The sequence below is a fragment of the Podarcis filfolensis genome (genome assembly GCF_964270895.1).
Source record: "Podarcis filfolensis genome assembly, chromosome: 17".
Classification (NCBI taxonomy): Eukaryota; Metazoa; Chordata; class Lepidosauria; order Squamata; family Lacertidae; genus Podarcis; species Podarcis filfolensis.
The window spans coordinates 4,097,803-4,116,077 of record NC_139621.1 but is presented as its reverse complement, the minus strand read 5'-3'; the positions used below and the strand labels follow the sequence as shown (position 1 = coordinate 4,116,077).

The 18,275-nt window shown below is 47.2% G+C and overlaps 1 protein-coding gene and 1 long non-coding RNA gene across 2 annotated transcripts; one reads left to right on the top strand and one right to left on the bottom strand.

Moving 5' to 3' along the window:
* The first annotated feature begins 56 nt into the window (after positions 1-56).
* On the top strand, positions 57-1,200 carry LOC310752414. Its single transcript, XR_014542946.1, has 2 exons — positions 57-194; positions 1,034-1,200. It is a non-coding gene; the product is annotated as an uncharacterized lncRNA (long non-coding RNA).
* Positions 1,201-2,069: 869 nt separating this feature from the next.
* Positions 2,070-16,642, bottom strand: GDI1 (GDP dissociation inhibitor 1). Its single transcript, XM_083592522.1, has 11 exons — positions 16,390-16,642; positions 11,320-11,427; positions 9,844-9,943; positions 9,125-9,259; positions 8,325-8,523; positions 7,820-7,951; positions 7,063-7,162; positions 6,013-6,184; positions 4,798-4,942; positions 3,805-3,859; positions 2,070-3,646 (listed from the first exon to the last, which is right to left on the bottom strand). Exons 1-11 carry the CDS (start codon positions 16,432-16,434, stop codon positions 3,494-3,496), a joined length of 1,344 nt encoding a protein of 447 aa, XP_083448648.1. The 5' UTR covers positions 16,435-16,642; the 3' UTR covers positions 2,070-3,493.
* Between the last annotated feature and the right edge of the window lie 1,633 nt (positions 16,643-18,275).

Sequence of the window (18,275 nt, the reverse complement as noted above, 5' to 3'; positions counted from 1 at the left end):
GAGGAGTCAGTGCGCAGGACCCATTTCCGGTTCCGCGATTGGCGACGACGCCGAGTCAGCGCCCCCTAGAGGGCCGCCGCCGAGCGGACGGAAACAAACGTGGGTTATTGATCCCTTGCGTCTCTGGAGGACTCGGAGGAACGCGCTTGAAACGAAGGCGTGCAGTGCGAGCCTGTAAACACATCTACTCAGAAGTAAGCCCCATTGAACTCAGTGAGGCTTATCCCAGGTGTATAAGATCGTAGCCTGTATAGTCTTTCCCCCATTGTCCTCCCCCCATCATCCCTGATCACTGGTCCTGCTGGCTAGGGGTGAGAGAAGTTGGAGTCCAACAACAGCTGGAACATCCTCCCTCCCCAAGGTTGGGAAAGGCTGGTTTAGGCAGTCAGCCTGCAGAAAGCTCCGTTTTCTTTTGTAGTTTGCAGGGGGAAACAAAGCATCCCTTATTGCATCTTTGTCCACACTAGCTGCAGTTATTTTATGCCCTTCAGATTTGTCACACATATCTGTTAATCGCTTTTCTTGCAAAGATGGAAGTGACAAATATAAAAATCAATGAAAATCAATAATAAAAACACAACTTGGGACAAGCTTTTTGGGGCGTGGGGGAAGGCAACATGATGCTTCCAGTTCTTCCAGAGTGCTACAGGAAAGAAGACTTGCAAATCCTGTGCCCTCAAAACTTATTACATGGTGTAGAAATTAAACAAGTTAAATCTTTCCCTGCGCATCTCAAGTCTGTTGAATTTTTGTCTTTTAAAGGTACAGACATCCCAACAGAAAAGGGATTTGAACCTTGCAGGATCTGTTATCTTACCTTAATTTAAAAACAAAAAACAAAAAATAGAATGTACTTTTCAGAGTATTGCAATGAAAACGTCAACCTTCTCTATACCTGGAAACTATACCCTTCAGAGACTTACAATTTCCAGCACCCTTAAACTTCTCAGGATTCTTTCAGGGAAGCCATGTGCTTTAAATGGATGGTGTAGATGTGACCAGTTTTATTTAAATGTTCTGACTGCATTTACAGTGATTCCTGCGTACTTCTACCACACTTGCCCAGATGTGGAGAATTCTGCAATTGGCAGCTGAGAGTGAGACCTGTGTGGATATCCTTTTTAAAAGATCCTAGTTTGAAACCTCTTCTGTTTAGAATTTCCCACCTTTCTAAATATTGTAAACAATATTTTCATTCTACTTAAGTTGGCTCTGCAGCTCAACAGGAAATAAGTGGTGCCCTCTAAATTCTTCAATATGTAAATTTCACAGTATCTGCCCAAAAGGTTTATCCATATATGAACTGACCCAGACCCTGCAATCCTCATCTGAGGCTCTTCTTCATGTCCCTACTCCACAAGAGTCAGAGATTTCTTCTAGAGCCTTTTAATGATCATTGCTCTAGTATGGCAGAAGCACTGTGCCAGAGGGAGAATAAAAACCAGCACTCTTACTGTAAAGAGAGGCTCCCTGAGCGCAGAATTGCAGAGAAGGCCTAAGAACTCTTCACCAGTTCTCCCCTGCAAGTACTGCTCCTGTCCCCATATTATCTTGGCAAACAGGGTTTCTGCTCCAAGAGGAAAGGGTCATAAACTAACTGGGCCAAAAGGTCTTAGCTCAAGGTAGATGAGAGGTAAATGCATAAGTTTGAATAATCTGATCAATTCCAACAGTTGGCTCCCTAAAACAGCCATTCTTCATTTCCTTGCTTAACTCTAAATTCTTGAAAAAATGACACTGAGCAGTAAAAAAAAAGCAGATGAGATGGAAGTCTGTAACCAGAGTTAAGCTGTACAGGTTAAAACAAAATTCAAGTTTCATGGTTCACATGGCGCTGGGCTCTACATTGGAATTCCTTTCCAAAAAGATTAAGCCACAAAGGCAAGGCTGTGGGACTTCTCCAACATTCTCCTTATGCCATGTCTCACATGAGATTTTTCATCCATCTCCTGAGTTTAACGTGGTCTTTCTCTACAAAAAGCCTCCCTTCTCTACTTAGGAGACGGCCTAAACGTGACCTGCCCTCCCCTCTCATTCCCGCGGTGGTGGTACCAGACAAGAGCCAGAGCTAGACTAAGTGAATTTATTACTTTGAGACAATTGAGCAGCTGTGGGGTGGAGGGAGGTGACCCCTCATATCCCACTAGAGTTACAGACAGATTGTTAACCATAAAGCCAGCTTTGGCAGGAAGGAAGCCTCTGACACAAAACAGACCCCAGGCCTTTTTGCTCATGCCAGGGCCTAACCGCCCCCATCCAAACCTCGTTAATTATCAGGTGTGTCAACAAAAGTTTGACCTGCTTCATTAATAAGTTACAATAAGTTACAGCAGGTGGCAGCAAGTGGAAGGGGACAGAACCACCACCCTGTCCCTATGTCCAGCACACGAGAGACACATACACACACACGCACGCACACACAAATCTTCCCCCACTGTAGGCTAAAGTAACTAAGAGGGAATTGAGGGGACAAAATGGACACAAGACAAACAAAGAGGCCTGTGAGAACCTGAAGTGGCAAGGTGGGGGAGGGGAGGGACTGGCCAGAGGGACAGCATGTGTGGAAAGAGGCGGTTCAGAGGGGCTCTTCACGCCCCCCCCCCCCCCAAATCCTGTAGTGCTAGTCATTCCAGCCTCTTCTCAGCATACAGAAATGAAGATTCACACCATGATCATGATAAATATGGGAAGGAAGGAGGGCTGCGTTATATGTAAGCGAGGGGAGGAATGTCTGTCACAAGTGAAGCAAGCAAGCCAATTCACTGGGATCAGAACTGGAAAGGGGGGGAGGATTGTGAGGCACAGAAAATAACATGGGAGCTGAGAGGAGAGAGGAGGGCAAAGTGGAAGAGATGAGGAAAGTTTGAGATTAGCAGCAGGAACAAAGGCCAAACTGCATGCTCCATGGAATTACATGCCTTTAAACCCCTGGTGTCTGCTGCTTCTAGGAACAGGTTTGTGATGGGGCAACTTGAAGTGGAAAAGTGACTAGTGTGCTTACTTCTGCCCGCTTTCAGATGTGTGTTTATCCTTACAAACATGCAGAGGGAAGGAGCTGCGGCAGAAGAGTGTGCCAAATCACCCAAGCCTGCTTTTTCCTAGAAGTTGGTAGCCAGCAGAGGTTAAATGCATGCAATTGAATACAATACAAATCCCTGTTCTGTAAGAGAATGGGTCCCCAAAGAATTTCAGCTGCACCAACTCTGATGCAATCTCAGTTGTTGGGAGGGGGGGAGGGATCTTTCTCTTGTGAGCAGAAAGATACGAGATGGAGTGTAAAAATAAACTAGGAATGTCTTTTCTCCCTGCAGATTAAGGGGAATGGTCACAATTAAGAGAAATCAATCATAGCTGAATGAATATCTGGAAGAGCTAGTCTCAGATGAGGTGTGGGGTAAAGCCAGTCCCTAGTGGGAGTATGGTCCCTTGCATGGGGAAAACCCAGGGGGAGGGAGGATGGGGAGGGGAGGGGAGAGAAAGAGAAGGTGAGTAGTCACTGCTCATCCTCGCCGAAGACATCATTCTGGCGCCGTTTCATGCTCTCAAAGTCAAAGGGAGCCCCTGCCATGCGCCGGTAAATGTCTTTGATGTCGTCGCATGTTGTCTCAAAGTGGGTAGTGGCATCATATGACCGTGAGCAGAATACCTGCAGGGGAAACAGAGGCAAGAAAAACCACAGATGCATGAGATGGGCAATGGAAGATAAAGACGCCAGGATCTTTTTTAAAGCCAGCTATGGGCCATGCAGTAATCCTCTCCCTTCTCTAAACACTTCGGAACACCAAATACATTGCAGAATCTCACCTGACTTTCAGTTCCATCATCGGTAGGCTCATATATGTCACTGATGGCCACAAACCTATTAAAAAGGAAAGATGCTTATGAAAGCCTGAAGGGTTTGAAATATGTTTGAGACAGGCTTCACGCCCCACACACTGCTTTTGCCATTTCTGGCCAAACAGGCTTTGAAAGTTTTTGAAATAATAAGAGAGTAACCTGCAAACTCTGTTTACCACAGGCAAAAATGAGATTCACACACACCAGCAGCAATCCCTCTCTCAAAGCCGTTTCTCTGTTCCTTGCTACTGAGTTTCTGACTCAACCCTGCAGCTTGAAGAGCCATGAACGGGAGGGCCTCGCTAGCCCAAAGTCTCTAGCCCCAAAGGCTTTGTTTCCACGGTCTCAGCATCCTTCAGCAGGCTCTCTTCTATTAATTTATCTGAGCTTTTATCAGATCCAGCATAAACCTGTTTTAAACTTTCTATGTAATCTTGCATCTCCCTGCCCCTTGTTTCCTTCTATCTCATTATAGCCTCATTTATTTTTCTTTTGTTAAACTGTTTTCTTATTCTATTCAGAGGCCTGATTGTGCCACTTCAGACTGCAAGTAGGGCTTGCATGAGGGAACATGCCCACGCATCGAAAACTAGCATGTTAGGGAGTGACTAGGCTAGAATCTTCCTGCCATCATTTTTAAAAATATGGAACAGCAGCCACTCACTCACAGTCCAGATATTAGTGATTGCTGCATCTCTTGTCCTTGGATGATCCTTCTTTACCCTATGTGGAAAATCTCCTAGAAATTACCATCTTTAGCTACCTTGAATGAAATGCAGCTGTGCCCAAGTATTGGAAGGCCCTTGTTATATATGTCCCCATTCCCTATCCTTTTAGGTTGTGAACTGTAGGCAGGAAGTTCTGTGTCCTAAAGCAGAAATTGTGTCCTACGGCAATCATATCAACATCATAATCCTAGAGACTAGTTCTGTTCCTCATGTTTTCCCCTGGCCCACTCACTTTTGGTCGACAGGCTCAAGAAGTTCCAGGGCTGGCTGCACTTCATTCTCAGGAGAGTCCGTCTCCACAGTAGTGCTGGCAATCGCAATGTACTTGCCCTGCGCAGCCACATTGTGGGCGGAGGAGATCAGGCAGACATAGATATCTGGGTAGGGAGGCAAACAAAAGGGTCACAAGTCTGGTGGAAAATAGCCCAAGCGAAGCAGCCCCCACCCCAACACATACGTCGTACCGACATTATCTTATACAGGATGCCAGAGGGTAAATGTGTGTGTTTTTGTAACGAAGGAAAGGACGGTAGCTCAGTGGCTGTAAAGTCCCCTGCCTGAAACCCTGGAGAGTTAGCCCTAGTCATTGTTGAAATCCCGAGCCCACCATGAAGTTCACTTGGGCCATCCTAGTCCACAGAATTGTTATAAGATACAGAACTGGAAAAAATGTGAGCATTATAATGCCCTTGGTACACTTCATATTGGGGATAGGGCAGGGGTTGGCAAACTAAGGCCCACGGGCCATATCCGGCCCAATTGCCATCAGGATCTGGCCTGCAAACAGTTCTGCAATCACCACTTGGATCAGCGCAATCACTATTTTTCCCCAGGTACCACTCTTTTGGTTTTTCCCCCTCCCTCCCTCCCTCCCCGCAGCTGCGTCTCCTCCCTCCTCCCTCCCTCTTCCTGGCTTCTCCCTGCCCTGTGGAGGAAGGGGGCTGGGCTTTGATAGGAAGCCTCGCTGCCCGCCTGCCGGCCTCTCCCTATGGCCATGCTGTGAGCTGGAGCTTGGCGCACCTGCTGGCCCCGCGCCTGGGAAAGCTGGCCCGAAAAGGAGAGGCGTCACCACTGCCACCGGCTCCCAACCACAGGCAGAGCGGCAGAGGAGGTAGGCAGGAGGAGGGGAGGGGCTGGGGGAGAGAGGGGGAGAGAGAGAAGCCCCCTCTAGCGCGTGTGTGCTCCCCCGCACACAGTCTGGCCCGTCACTAGGTCTGGGGGACGGTGAACTGGCCCCCTCCCAAAAAAGTCTGCTGACCCCTGGGATGTTGCTGGACTCCCCACTCCCATCCATCCCAATGGTCAGGGATGATGGGCCACTGGTCCTGAAGAGCCACTGGTCCCCTGTGCCAGCTGTATATGATACTGTGGAAGAAGCCCCCAAACATTAAATCCTGCTTCCCCTTCCCCCAACTCTACCCAGAGCCCCATCTCCACCTGTACTCACCAGATTTGCGCCCCACTTGGTTCTGGGGGATGATGATTTGACAGGAGTTAGAGTCATTGGTGCCACGGATAGGGTGGCTCAGGATGCAGATGACACGCACCACCTTCCCTGCAGGGCGCACCCGATCTGGCACATAGCTGGGGTCGCAGATCAACTGCTTGCAGCGTGCCACCTGGAGTGGGGGAGTAAACATTATGTAGAGGGACACTGGCAGACTTCCTTGGATGTTACTCCATGCAGTTAAAGGTTCGAAAGGCCCAAGCATGTAACTAAGAAGCTTGGCAGAAAGATGGCATATAAATTCCAAACAAATAAATAAAACAGAACAAAATGCTCCCTCCCCAAAGTATGCTCCTGAAATGAAAGGGGGTGGGGAACTTGAGAAGCCAGAATCGGATTTTGGTATGAAATGACTTTAAGATCACTTCTGATGCTGAAAATAAATTCCAAAGTGCTCAGAGGCATCTTGTTCTATTCTAACACTACGCTCACCTCTGAGGCACTGTTTTGCACTGCTAGCTCTGTTTGGTGGACCTCTGGGATTTTAGTAATCTTCCTTATGTTTTCCCATCTCTGACCTTGCCCATATCGCTTGTCCTGGTTCGAGCCGGCAAAGTATGCAGCAGAAGTGCCATGCAGCACAAGTGCTTGCTAGGCTGTGCTGCCTTAGACTGCATTGGGAGGAATCACTTGTTTGAATTTGTCCCCATATCAAAAGCAACCAGCCAAAGATAAGGCTAGACTAGGTTCATCTCATAAGCCACATACTCAGGCAGGAGAAAGGATGATGATTTCCCATTCCAATTGCTGCCAATTCACATGGAATAACAGAATCAGCTTGCAGGCAGAGAAGGTGGGGGGAAAGTGGACCCTGGATGCAGATGAACAACGGTAACTCAAGCCTCTTGAAACAGGTAGTACCTCTTTAAAAGCCAGGTACTTCACTTACGGAACAGTCTTCCAAACACCATTGCTCCCAGGATGTAACTTGAGACATCCCTTCCCAGCCTTTCTACCATAGGGGGTGAAAGGTCAGCTTCCCATTCTCACCTCGCCTTCAGATTTGACCCCGATGACCTTGCCACCTTCCATGACAATCTCATCCACTGGCTTGTTGAGCATGTAGGTGCCACCATAGATGGCGCTGAGCCTGAGGACATGAGATGGGTGGGTGGTGAAGGGCACTGATCAAAACAGACCTCAACCCTAACACACACCTCATGCAGTTCAGCTACAAGGGCAGAACTACTTTGCCAAAAGATGTAAGCAATCCTTTCCCCATTACTTTCATCCCTCTGTTAATTAACAAGTCAAACACTAATATCAGAATTGCTTGTTTTCTGTGACTGTGATAAAATATAATTGAGTTTCTTTAAAATCTTTACATTTTTAAGGTATTACATAGTCCCTTATGCTTGTGAAAGCATGCAGATGGGATCTATGAAAAAGCGATCCAGGGGTTCAAGTTTCTGTGCTCCTCACATGCATTTGTTTCTCTCTTAGAGTAACATTCATGTTTCCTTGTACAGAATGTAAATGTGTCCATCACCCCAGAAAACCAGAGAACTCTGCAAAATCTTAGATACCAAGTTCAGAATAAAGCATACACATTTCTGCAGATTTTGCATATAACCTATTTGAAAGCTCACATGTAAAAGTTCAGAGTCTCAATATCCTGGAACAGAACTGGGTGGTGGTGATGGTGGAAATAGTAACTGTGACTGGACTCAATGCCCTTTCTTTCTACTAGTCTAAGGACCAAGGCAGGAGTTGCCCCATGTACTTGGAGCCCTAGGAGATGGCATACCTGGCAAAGCCCTGGGGTAGTTCACCCAGACCATAAAGTGGGTAGAGATAGGGACTCTTCCCATAGCGGGCTAGGGATTCACTGTACAGCTTGATGCGATTGATGGTCTCCAAGCAGGGCTGATCCAAGTAGCTGTGAAAAGAGAAAACAGCCTGCCTCAGTCCCACCAAGAATGAACAACAGGAAGCAGAGGACAAGACAATTGGGAGTTTCCTAAGGGAAAGGTCAGGGCTGTCTTGTGGGCCTGAGGGAGCCAATGACCAATTTCCCCTTTTTGCAGAGAAGGGGGAGTCCATAATTTTTCATAGGCGTTTTCCTTGGGCATCTCCCCCTGCCCACCCTGTTTCTAACAAGCCAACGTTGGACATCAGACTGTCCTCCCGGTCACTCTCAGCTGACAAGGAGCTACTAAAATAACCACAGGATGTGGCACAGCTACATAGCCAGGGGACATAGAAAAAGCTGCACTCCCTGTTAGAAGGAGGGTTTAGGATCAGCTACTCACTCATCGGTGCGGTAGAGTGCCAGCGCATGACCTGTGAAGTCAATGACATCCTGGCCCAGGTCAAAGCGTCGATAGACCTCGCGCATTGTGGTGCCGTGAGGATCCACCCCTTCCAATGTCTTCGAGTCGTTCTCATCAAAGTTTGCCACAAACACCAGGAACTTACGGAAGCGCCGCTTCTCAAACATGCCCATGAGATCTAAAGGAGGAAGATGGGTTGGACTAGAGACAGCACACTGGAGAGTCACATTGAATTACCAGGGCCCTGGCTCAATGGAAGAGCATGTTTTGCACTAGGAAGGTACCAAGTTGAAATGCTTTGTCTGCTTCCTTGAGATTCCATTATCTACTATATATTTTGAAAAGTTGTTTGTCAGTTTGCTATGTGTTTAGATATCTCTTATGGTATTGTAACTAAATTTTGCATGATGGTTCCTGAGATCAAGGAGCACGTTCTTGTTTGTGTTTGAATACAACTGGATGCCACTTTTAATCAAGATGGTGGAATGAGGTTTTCCAAACTACACTGATCCTTTAGTTTCTTAAATTTCTGAGCAGTATTAGCAATGAGGCTGCTAGTTGCATTATAAAGCAGGAAATTTATTTTAAAGTAAAATTAATGCAGGTAAGTATAGATATGAAGGTAAATACAACAAACACTGAGGATCTGAGTTTGTTTGTTAATGAATGTTTTGTTGCACATTACTTTTTTGTACATCAGTAATATATATTTGCCACAAAAGGAATACAAAGGTCCCTGTGAGCCAGACACAGTACAGTTTTGCAAGAAATAGGCTTACTGGATGCCAGAGCCTCTGTCTCGGTTGACGGCACTTTGTAGATCTTTCCTGCCTTGTAGACAAAACTGCCTTCCACCACTTTGAAGTCTAGATAGCGTGTCACTTCCGTATACAGCAGCATTTTCACCAGCTGTCCTGCGTGGGGGAAGGAAAACCTCATTTAGAGCCCTTCTACCTGGCACCATAGATAAGGAGTGCATTATATAGAGAGCCAGGATGAAGGTACGTGAGACCTGCCACTTTCTTGACGGTAAAGAGGTTTGGGTCTGACCAGTGTTTGGACAGGCGACCTCTGAGAAGCATTTGTATACCACCTTAGGTTCCATAAAGAAAGAAATCCAGGATAGAAAAGTAAAGTAAATAAAATGCACCCAGTACAAAGGTTAACAGCAAATGATAGGTGAATAAGAGGGGAAATGCTTGCCAGATAAATGTGTGTAGCGCATACAGGTAGAGCTGTGAGGTGTGAGGGACAGAGCTCCATCAACTGCAGAGGGCCACTTTTGGCTGCTTGTTCTTCAGTGCCCGCCAATGATATGCAAAGTCCTGCCCCACTTCAATGAGCCAAGACGTCTCACGATACTATTATGTGGGCCTGTCCTGTGCCATTACAGACTGTCCTTCTAAAGTGATTCTTCAAGCTCATCTCACCCCTTTTTGAGTAAAACGAATGAAATCTCTGGCAAATAGACCAAGGGACAACAAGGGCATGGACTTACCATTGGCCATGAGGAATTTGGGGATAAGGTCAACATTCCAGTCCCGGCCACGCCCCATAGATTCAGGGGGGCCATCACCAATCTCAAAGCGCTTGTAGAGCTGGTAGTTGAGGAAAAACAGTACATCACACACACTCATTCAGACAGGGCACTTCAATTAGAATATACACATTAGCCTAATACAAATATATCAGTGCAACCAAAATGCAGGAGGAGAATCTATCTCAGCTGTATCAGTCAGAGAAGCGTCAATTCAAAAAGGAGACCAGGATACTGCAGGAAGCAGCCCATCACCCCAAACCACTTCTCCTATCTTCCAGGCTCCCTGGTGCAAGTTATCTATGAAACACTAGAACCAGCATGCAAACATTTACTTTGCCGTTTCACGCAGCTGAAAGGTGTATAGCTGGAAAGATTCTGGGAAGTGAAAAGATGCTGAATAGGATATTTATATGCTTTTCCTGAGCATTGTTCAGGGTGGATTTGATTTAAACCAGGCATAGGCAAACTTGGCCCTCCAGATGTTTTGGGACTACAACTCCCATCATCCCTGACCACTGGTCCTGTTAGCTAGGGATAATGGGAGTTGTAGTTCCAAAACACTAGGAGGGCCAAGTTTGCCTATACCTGATTTAAATCAAATCGATTTAAATCACAACTTAAACAACAATTTAAATCACTAGGCAGTAAGACTTGATTTAATCATTATTTTTTATAGAAAGACTCATTCTTACTGGTACAATCTTTATATTTACAACCAATTTCATTTTTGGAATAATAAATTTTCAGAATAGTTTTTATAGTTATATAAAAAATGACCAATTTGGTTACACTATTAGAAATACATTGACAGATAATTATGAAATTACGCTGAGGTTCAATAAGTTAACTGTTTATATTTGGACAACTTTTCTGCTGTACTTTATTGGAAGGAGAAAAATAATCATTTCCTTAATAGCAATTTAAACATTTTATTTAACTAAAACAATAACATTATAGCATATGTACCCATGTTTGTTAACTGATGTGGTTTAACAATTTTTTTTAAAAAAACAACTTGAATCCTTATTTCCTGATGAATAGCCTTTGGACTATAATGTAAGTTAAACAGAAAACTATCTTTATAAAGATTTTTCCTCCAAAAGCATTTTATTTTAAAAATCCAATTTAAATAATTTTTTTTTGATTTTTTTATATTTTAAAAAATAAATCATTGATTTTTATCCACCCTGGCATTGTTCAAAGCACTTTGCATACATTATCACAGAAAACCTTACAAGAATGGGTGAATTACACCCTTATCACAGGTAAGGGAGTGGGATCAACAGGGAATGCCTTGGCTCAAGCCAACTATTGAGTTCAGGGCTGAGGTGAGATTTTAAATGGGAGATTTCCCACCTTAGCCATCAGAGCACACTTTCTCTTAGATCTAATCCAACAGAGATATAAACACGCCCTATGTTCCTGGTTCCTTACCTCTTCCAGGGGGGTAATTGATGAGCTCTCGCCCCCGTAGTACGGATTCCGGTCCATGTGCAGGACCTTCTTGCCGTTCACAGACATGATGCCAGAAAGGATACATTCCTAGGACAGAAGGTGAGCAGGGTTATGGATGCCCTACAACATGATTAGTTCAAAGTATGTCCCCACAGCGGATGCGGGTGGTGCTGTGGGTTAAACCACAGAGCTTAGGGCTTGTCGATCAGAAGGTCGGCGGTTCGAATCCCCACAACGACAGGTTGAGCTCCCGTTGATCGGTCCCTGCTCCTGCCAACCTAGCAGTTTCAAAGCATGAAGTACAAGTAGATAAATAGGTACCGCTCCGGTGGGAAGGTAAACAGCGTTTCCGTGCGCTGCTCTGGTTCTCCAGAAGCGGCTTAGTCATGCTGGCCACATGACCCGGAAGCTGTACGCCGGCTCCCTCGGCCAATGAAGCGAGATGAGCGCCGCAACCCCAGAGTCGTCCGTGACTGAACCTAATGGTCAGGAGTCCCTTTACCTATGTCCCCACAGCATGGTAGCTTTCACAGTGCAGGGTTGGGGAACCTGTGGCTCTCCCAATGCTGTTGCCCTCCAACTCTCAACAGCCGTAGCCAGCACAGCCAATTGTCCCAACCACACCAGGACCAACGAGAACAAGCAACCAGATTTTAATTCTTTATTGGTGAAGCAGTAGGTTACATCAGCAAGAGATATCCAGGAACACTCCCCGCTAACTAGATGTTTAGGCAACCTACGACTGCAGTCCTATGCTCTGTCTCAGATAGATAGCTCTTTCTTGAGGAGGGGGGATTCCAGGGGATTTCGAAGCCATGACCCCTTCTGGGAGCTTTGCAGGCTCTCTAGGTTCCAGGACCTCCTTTGGCTGTTCTCTTGTCTCCTGCTCCTTTCCCCCTTGCTCTGGCTGCCCAGTCTCCCTCTCCTGACCCCCTTCTTTCTCTTCTGCTGGCAGCTGCCTCACAGGTGCTACAGAACCCCACAACCCACTAGTCCCTTCCCCTGGAGCCTCCTCCTCCCATTCTGTCTCGTCTGCCTGCACATCCCCCCACTCCTACCCATCACTGCCACCACTGCCCTATGCGGCCTAGGACCCACATACCAATGGGACCGCCTCTCCTGGTATGCCCTGCAGAAAACCTTAAGATCCACAAATGGCAACATTTTGGAGGTCTCAGGTCACAAGGTGGTTAGATTGGTCTCAACTAGGGCCAGGGTCTTTTCAGTACTGGCCCCGACTTGGTGGAACACTCTGTCACAAGAGACTAGGGCCCTGCGGGACTTGACATCTTTCCACAGGGCCTGCAAGACAGAGCTGTTCCGCCTGGCCTTTGGTTTGGACTCAGTCTGACCCTTATGTTGCCCTCCCCTTATGGTCTTGATCTATTGGCTACTTTTAAAATGAGACTGCATTTTAAATATACCCCGCCCCCCCCATTATGTTTTTACTGTGATTTTATTGGTGTTAGCCACCCTGAGCCCGGCTTTGGCTGGGGAGGGCGGGGTATAAATACAATTTATTATTTTTATTATTATTATTAATGCTCAGAGATGTTGAGAGATGTTGTCCCAGAACACCAGGAGGATCACAGATTTCTCCACCCATTTTACATAGAGTCCTGGCATATCAAAATCAACACAAAAAGGAGGATAAGAAGTACACATGTGTATGTGAAGAAGGGGAATAAGCCTGAGGTTATTTTCCCATGCCATGCCACTGCGTGCTCCAAACCAGTGTACAGGGGTGCTCAGTTACGAACAGTGGAGCTGGCACCAGGCAGAAACTGGTCTCAAGGAAGTTTGGGGCAATGACAAGGGTTTCTGCACAAACAGAATCTACGGCAAGACTTGTACTGGGATTTTAGGGGTAGACAGCTACGGTGAAACTTACAAGGACCTAGGAGCCAAAGCTAAGGTCTGTAGAATGCTCTTGTTAGTTTCACCTTAGCAGCTTATAGCTATAATAAATACTCAAGGCAAAGTCTAAAGTCTAGCTGCTGTTGGGCGGGTAGATTTATGGATGGGCGAGAGAGAAAAGGAAGCTCAAAAGGGAGATTATCTACTCTCCCTGGCTGGATTCCACACCACCGCGGTAACATGTGGATACCTGAAATCACCAACTCCTTTGTGAAGCACATAGCAACATGCAAATTCCTATATAATCCATCCCACACACATAATTTCAACCAATTAAAGTTATTTGTTTTCAGTTTTCAGAGTGGCAGGATATTTGGCCACATGAAGGTGGCAATCACACTGCTCCTGCAATGCAGGTGGTAGACAATCTGTGGCCTAATTTCATGTAGTAACTGGTCCCTCCCCCAGCAGCCTACTGGAAGGGGGAGGGGAGAGAAAGAGAGGGGGTGGGGTGGCAGAGAGGGAAACACTGTAATGCAAGCACAAGCCTTATCATTTCAGCTCTGTGAAAGTTCCCAAAGCAATTGCATAATGTATTATTAGTGATGTCACAGGCACTATTCAATAGGCTCCTGGGACATTCATGCAACTCCATTCCACAATCATCCCTGCTAGCTGTAGAAGAAATTACATTTCATTATAAGAATGAAATTGGTCTTTGAGTGCAAGGGAAATAGTGGATGATCCCTAAAACAGAAATGCTTCCATAAGTAGGATAGCTGGATACCACTCCCTGGATGAATACTAACTGCATGTTTGCTGTATCCTGAACTGGTCATTTGAAAAGGTGCATCTGTACTACAGACTTAAAACTGGCTGAACAGTTATTTCCTCCCCTTCAGAAAACCATGGTTCTATCAGGATGACCAAACACTAACAAAGAATACTTTAGGAAACACTCTCACTTAAGCTACAGCTCCATGGCAGTAAAAATAAGTTTGTGTGAATTTGCTGTTAATGAATTACAAGTGGTGAAAGAGAGAGCAGCTTGCTTGCTTGCTACAAGAGGATGAAGGGCTTCTCATGGGATATGAGTTCGGATTCATCTAAGGACAAGCCTGGTTTGTGAGGCTAAGGTGGGAGGAGGAGCGGAAAAGATTTTTCTCCTTAACAGATTCTGTCTGAATTGCTGCTCCATAACACGAGATAGGCTGGTTCCATAGTGAAGGGTCAGAGTTTAATGGAAGAACATGTCTTTTGCATACAAGAGGTTCCGGATTCAATCCCTGGCATCTCCACTTAAGAGCTAGAAACCAGAACTAGACAATTAGTAAGCTAGACAATCCAATCGCCAGACCCATTATAGGGCTGTTTTCTATGTTCCAGAAACATGGGAAATTCAGTTTAGCCCCCTACCAGACAGGGCTGCATGCAGAAGATTGAGAAAAAGATGTGTGTGTGATGAATCAGAAAACATCATCCTTCTAAATTATAATTTCGGGGGGGGGGGGATGGAGCATGAACAGGGCAGAGTAGACAGTGCTCTCCACACTAAGGCCAGGAAACCACAAGAAAAAGAAGGGAGGGAGCTTGGAAAGATGCCAAACTGAGAGCTGCATCCCTTTGATGTTCCTGGGGAGAGGAGAGATAGAACAGAAGTTAAGTTCTGCAAAGTGCAATTAATATGTAGAAAAACACATGAATTACACAAAAAGAGGTGTCCAGCCACTTGTTGAGGGCAGGAAGAGGTGCCTACATTGGTTTCCAGAACAGGAAATCCCATCTTGCATTAATGTGTAAAGAGGGACAAGTCAGTATTGAGGGGTGATGGTTAACGTTCCCCTGACAGGAGTAGGAGCAGGGAGGAAGTTTTTTTTAACTCTGGGGAGAGAGAGAAGTTCATTCAGTTCTACTGAAAACCACAGATGGCCCAAAGCCAAGCTGATACAGTAAGAAGACACAGGGCTGCTAAGGAGCCTTGAAAGATAAAAGACCAGGAAAGAAACCTTAAAATCATGGAGACTGCAAGGGTCAAACAGTATGTGCTTCCTAGACTGCAAGGAATTGCAAGGGGAGATGCAGACTAACCACCTAAGAAGGAGAAGCATTTACTTTACTGGAGCAGATTTCTTTTTTTATAAATAAGCGTAAAAGTTCAGAATGGGGAAAACACTGGCAGGGGGCTGCATTAATGAGAAAAACCAGGAAAGTGCATACAGTACATGCAAGGTTTACCTCTGCACTTCAACCACATCTGCAGTAGGTACAGGGGCGCTCAGGACCAGGCGTAGAACACCCTGTGCTTCAGCCCCTTCAACCTTGGGTGCTGAAGGGGCAGCCAGTTTACACGGAGACTGCAGGATTTGGAAGTATAGTTAAAGGGCTGCAATGGAAGAGCTTGAAGGGATGAAGGGTTGAGGGGGGGGCATAAGGAGCATGGGAACTGCAGCAGCGCCCCTTCCTCCCCCTATTGAGATGTAAAAGAGGGCAGGGTTGCTAACCGACCAGAAAACACACACAACTGGCCTGCCCCTCGAAGACCCTGTAGCTCGATCTCCACAAGTCGCACTAAATACGGTTTTCCTGCATTGTCACAGGGCGCTGCTAGATGCACAGCAGCCGCAGCCAGCTGATGGCTTGGCAACCCCCGAACGAAGGAGGGGCGCTGGGTGGGAGAAAGGGCCGGGAAAGGGCGCGGGCAAATGGGCGCCCATCGCTTTCAGAGGACAGCTGATGGCGGCGCGTTGCATCAGAAGAGTTGCAAGCGGGGGCTCAAAGGCGCCTGCCGTCCAAGGCGGAGGGGAAACGGGGCGGTGCAAACGAGGCGGGCGCACCTCGGGGAGCAGCAGCTGCTAATCCGGGGACAGGTGCAATAATGGTCCGGAATACGGAGGGGACGAGGCAGCAGCAGCACGGAAGCAGAGGGAAAAGGTGCAATTATTATGTGCGGAGGGGGTCGGCTGCTTCTGCTTCTGGAGCTGCTTTGCTGCAGCGAGAAAGGCCTCGTGGGCTGCGGGGAATTGCAAACCCCGCCCGGACATGGCAGGGATGCTGCTGCTGCTGCTGCTGCTGGCGAGGGATGCAGGAGCTGCAGCGGGAGAGCACGGGATGCAAGAGCAGCGAGGCGGGGCGGGCAGGGGTGCAAAGCCGGGGGGCCGGGCGCGCGGGCGGGCGGGCGGGGTGGACACTCACGGTCAGGCCGGTGCCCAGCACGATCACGTCGTAGGCCTCGTCCATGGTGCCGGGTGCGGAGCCGCCGCCGCCGCCCCCCCCGCCCCGAGCGGAGCCAAGATGGGGCCGCAGCACGGGCAGCCCGGAGGAGGATCCCTCCGCCGCAAACGAGTCCCGGCAGAGGGATCCCTCCGCTACCGGGAACCGCCCCGCCGAGGTCCTTCTCCAGAAGCGCTATGTCGGGAACGGGGGGTGGGCGAGAGATGCGCGAGCACCTCTCCTTGCTCGGCCTCTTCTCTGCCTCCGCGAGAGAGAGGAGGCACGCAACAAAACGAGTTCCGGCTCTGCTGCTGCTCTTTCTTTTTCTGCCATTGCGGGGGGGGGGGGGGAGGAAGAAGCTCGCAAACCCAGCGACCCCCCCATCTCTCGTCCCCATGGCAACCGTGACAGCACCGTCGGTTCTTGCGTCCGCCTCAGATAAACAAAAGCCGTATTGCTGAGAGGAAAACTCCCTCAGTCAGTGGAGTTTTATCTGTCGCGGCGTGAAAAGTCATCCTCCTCGCCCCCCCCCCCGCCCTGAAACGTCCCCAGATGAAGGCAATCCCTTCGAAACTTATTCTCGGGGCTTGGAGGGGCTACTCCCGCTAAGGCAAAGAGTTCTGTGCCTCATGAAACCTCTTGGTCAGGGTGGGCGCCCATTGCTGAGGGGGATGAAGGTGCCAACTTGAGGGGCTGCCAACTTGAATAAAATATGGGGGGCCAGGTAGGCCCCGTCCATTGGATCACATGACGCAATGCACGCACACTATTTGAATGGCAATGCTCATCAACTTGGGGAGGGATAAAAGGCCCCCTCAAATATTTTATGGGGGGCCGGGGTTGACGCCCCCACGACCCTAGGAGTTGACTCCTATGCGTCCAAGTGTTGCGTGCTATTTCAGTGTCTTCTCGCTGCTATCCTTTATGGATCTGGGTCTGCGACGGGGAAATCCTGTCGTGAAAACGGGCCCAGCTGCTCTACTTTCCTGGCTTTGACGGCCCGCTAAACCGCCCCCCCCCCATGAGGTGTGCAATGGAGAATAGAGATCTTGTTACTTTTCCACGGTATTGTTAACAAAGGAATTTAGGGCAGGGTAGTTAGGATCGTCTCACAGCTTTGCAAAAGTGAGGAAAGTTATATTGTCATAATTCTTCCTTCTGAATCAACACAAACAGAAAGGGACAACAGCCGAATTCTTCTTGGCATTCAATCATTTTCCTAGCCAGGTCCACCTTCAAATAAGCATCCTGGGGGCTCCAGCACTCTACTCCCTGCCAATAGAGGCTATCACAGGTATTAGATAAGTGGACCTTCCTTGTAGCTCACCATGCCATTTATTATACTGTGGAATCTTTCATTTGGAAAATGGTAAGGTACACAGACCACTTACATACCCAAAATATATTTAGGGTTTCAGTGATTCATAAGAGTCCACTCTTCTTATGTCAATGTTGGCATTGCTTGTAAAACTGCTATAGGGTTGCATTTAAATAATACACAGCACTCCACTTTATATCATGAGTAAACTTTATCCTTTCTATACTGGTAAGGAAGATAACCTTTTCCTACCTTCTGTAAAAGCCCACAGCCATACCTAAACTGAAGGAGCATGCCTTGTTAGTCTAGTTCTTTACATTTATTGATACCGGTTGGGTATCATGACGATGCAAAAGTTTAGAGGCACCAAGCTTATGCTAGTTGCTGAACAATATATTTATACTTTTGAAGATCTGAAACATATAGAAGACAAACACATTCTTATTGTGTGTGTGTGTGTGTTTGTGTGTATGTATCTATTATGATACCTTAAAGCACCCCCAAAATCACTATGCCCGTGTGCCTGCCCAGTAATGTTAATCATTTATCA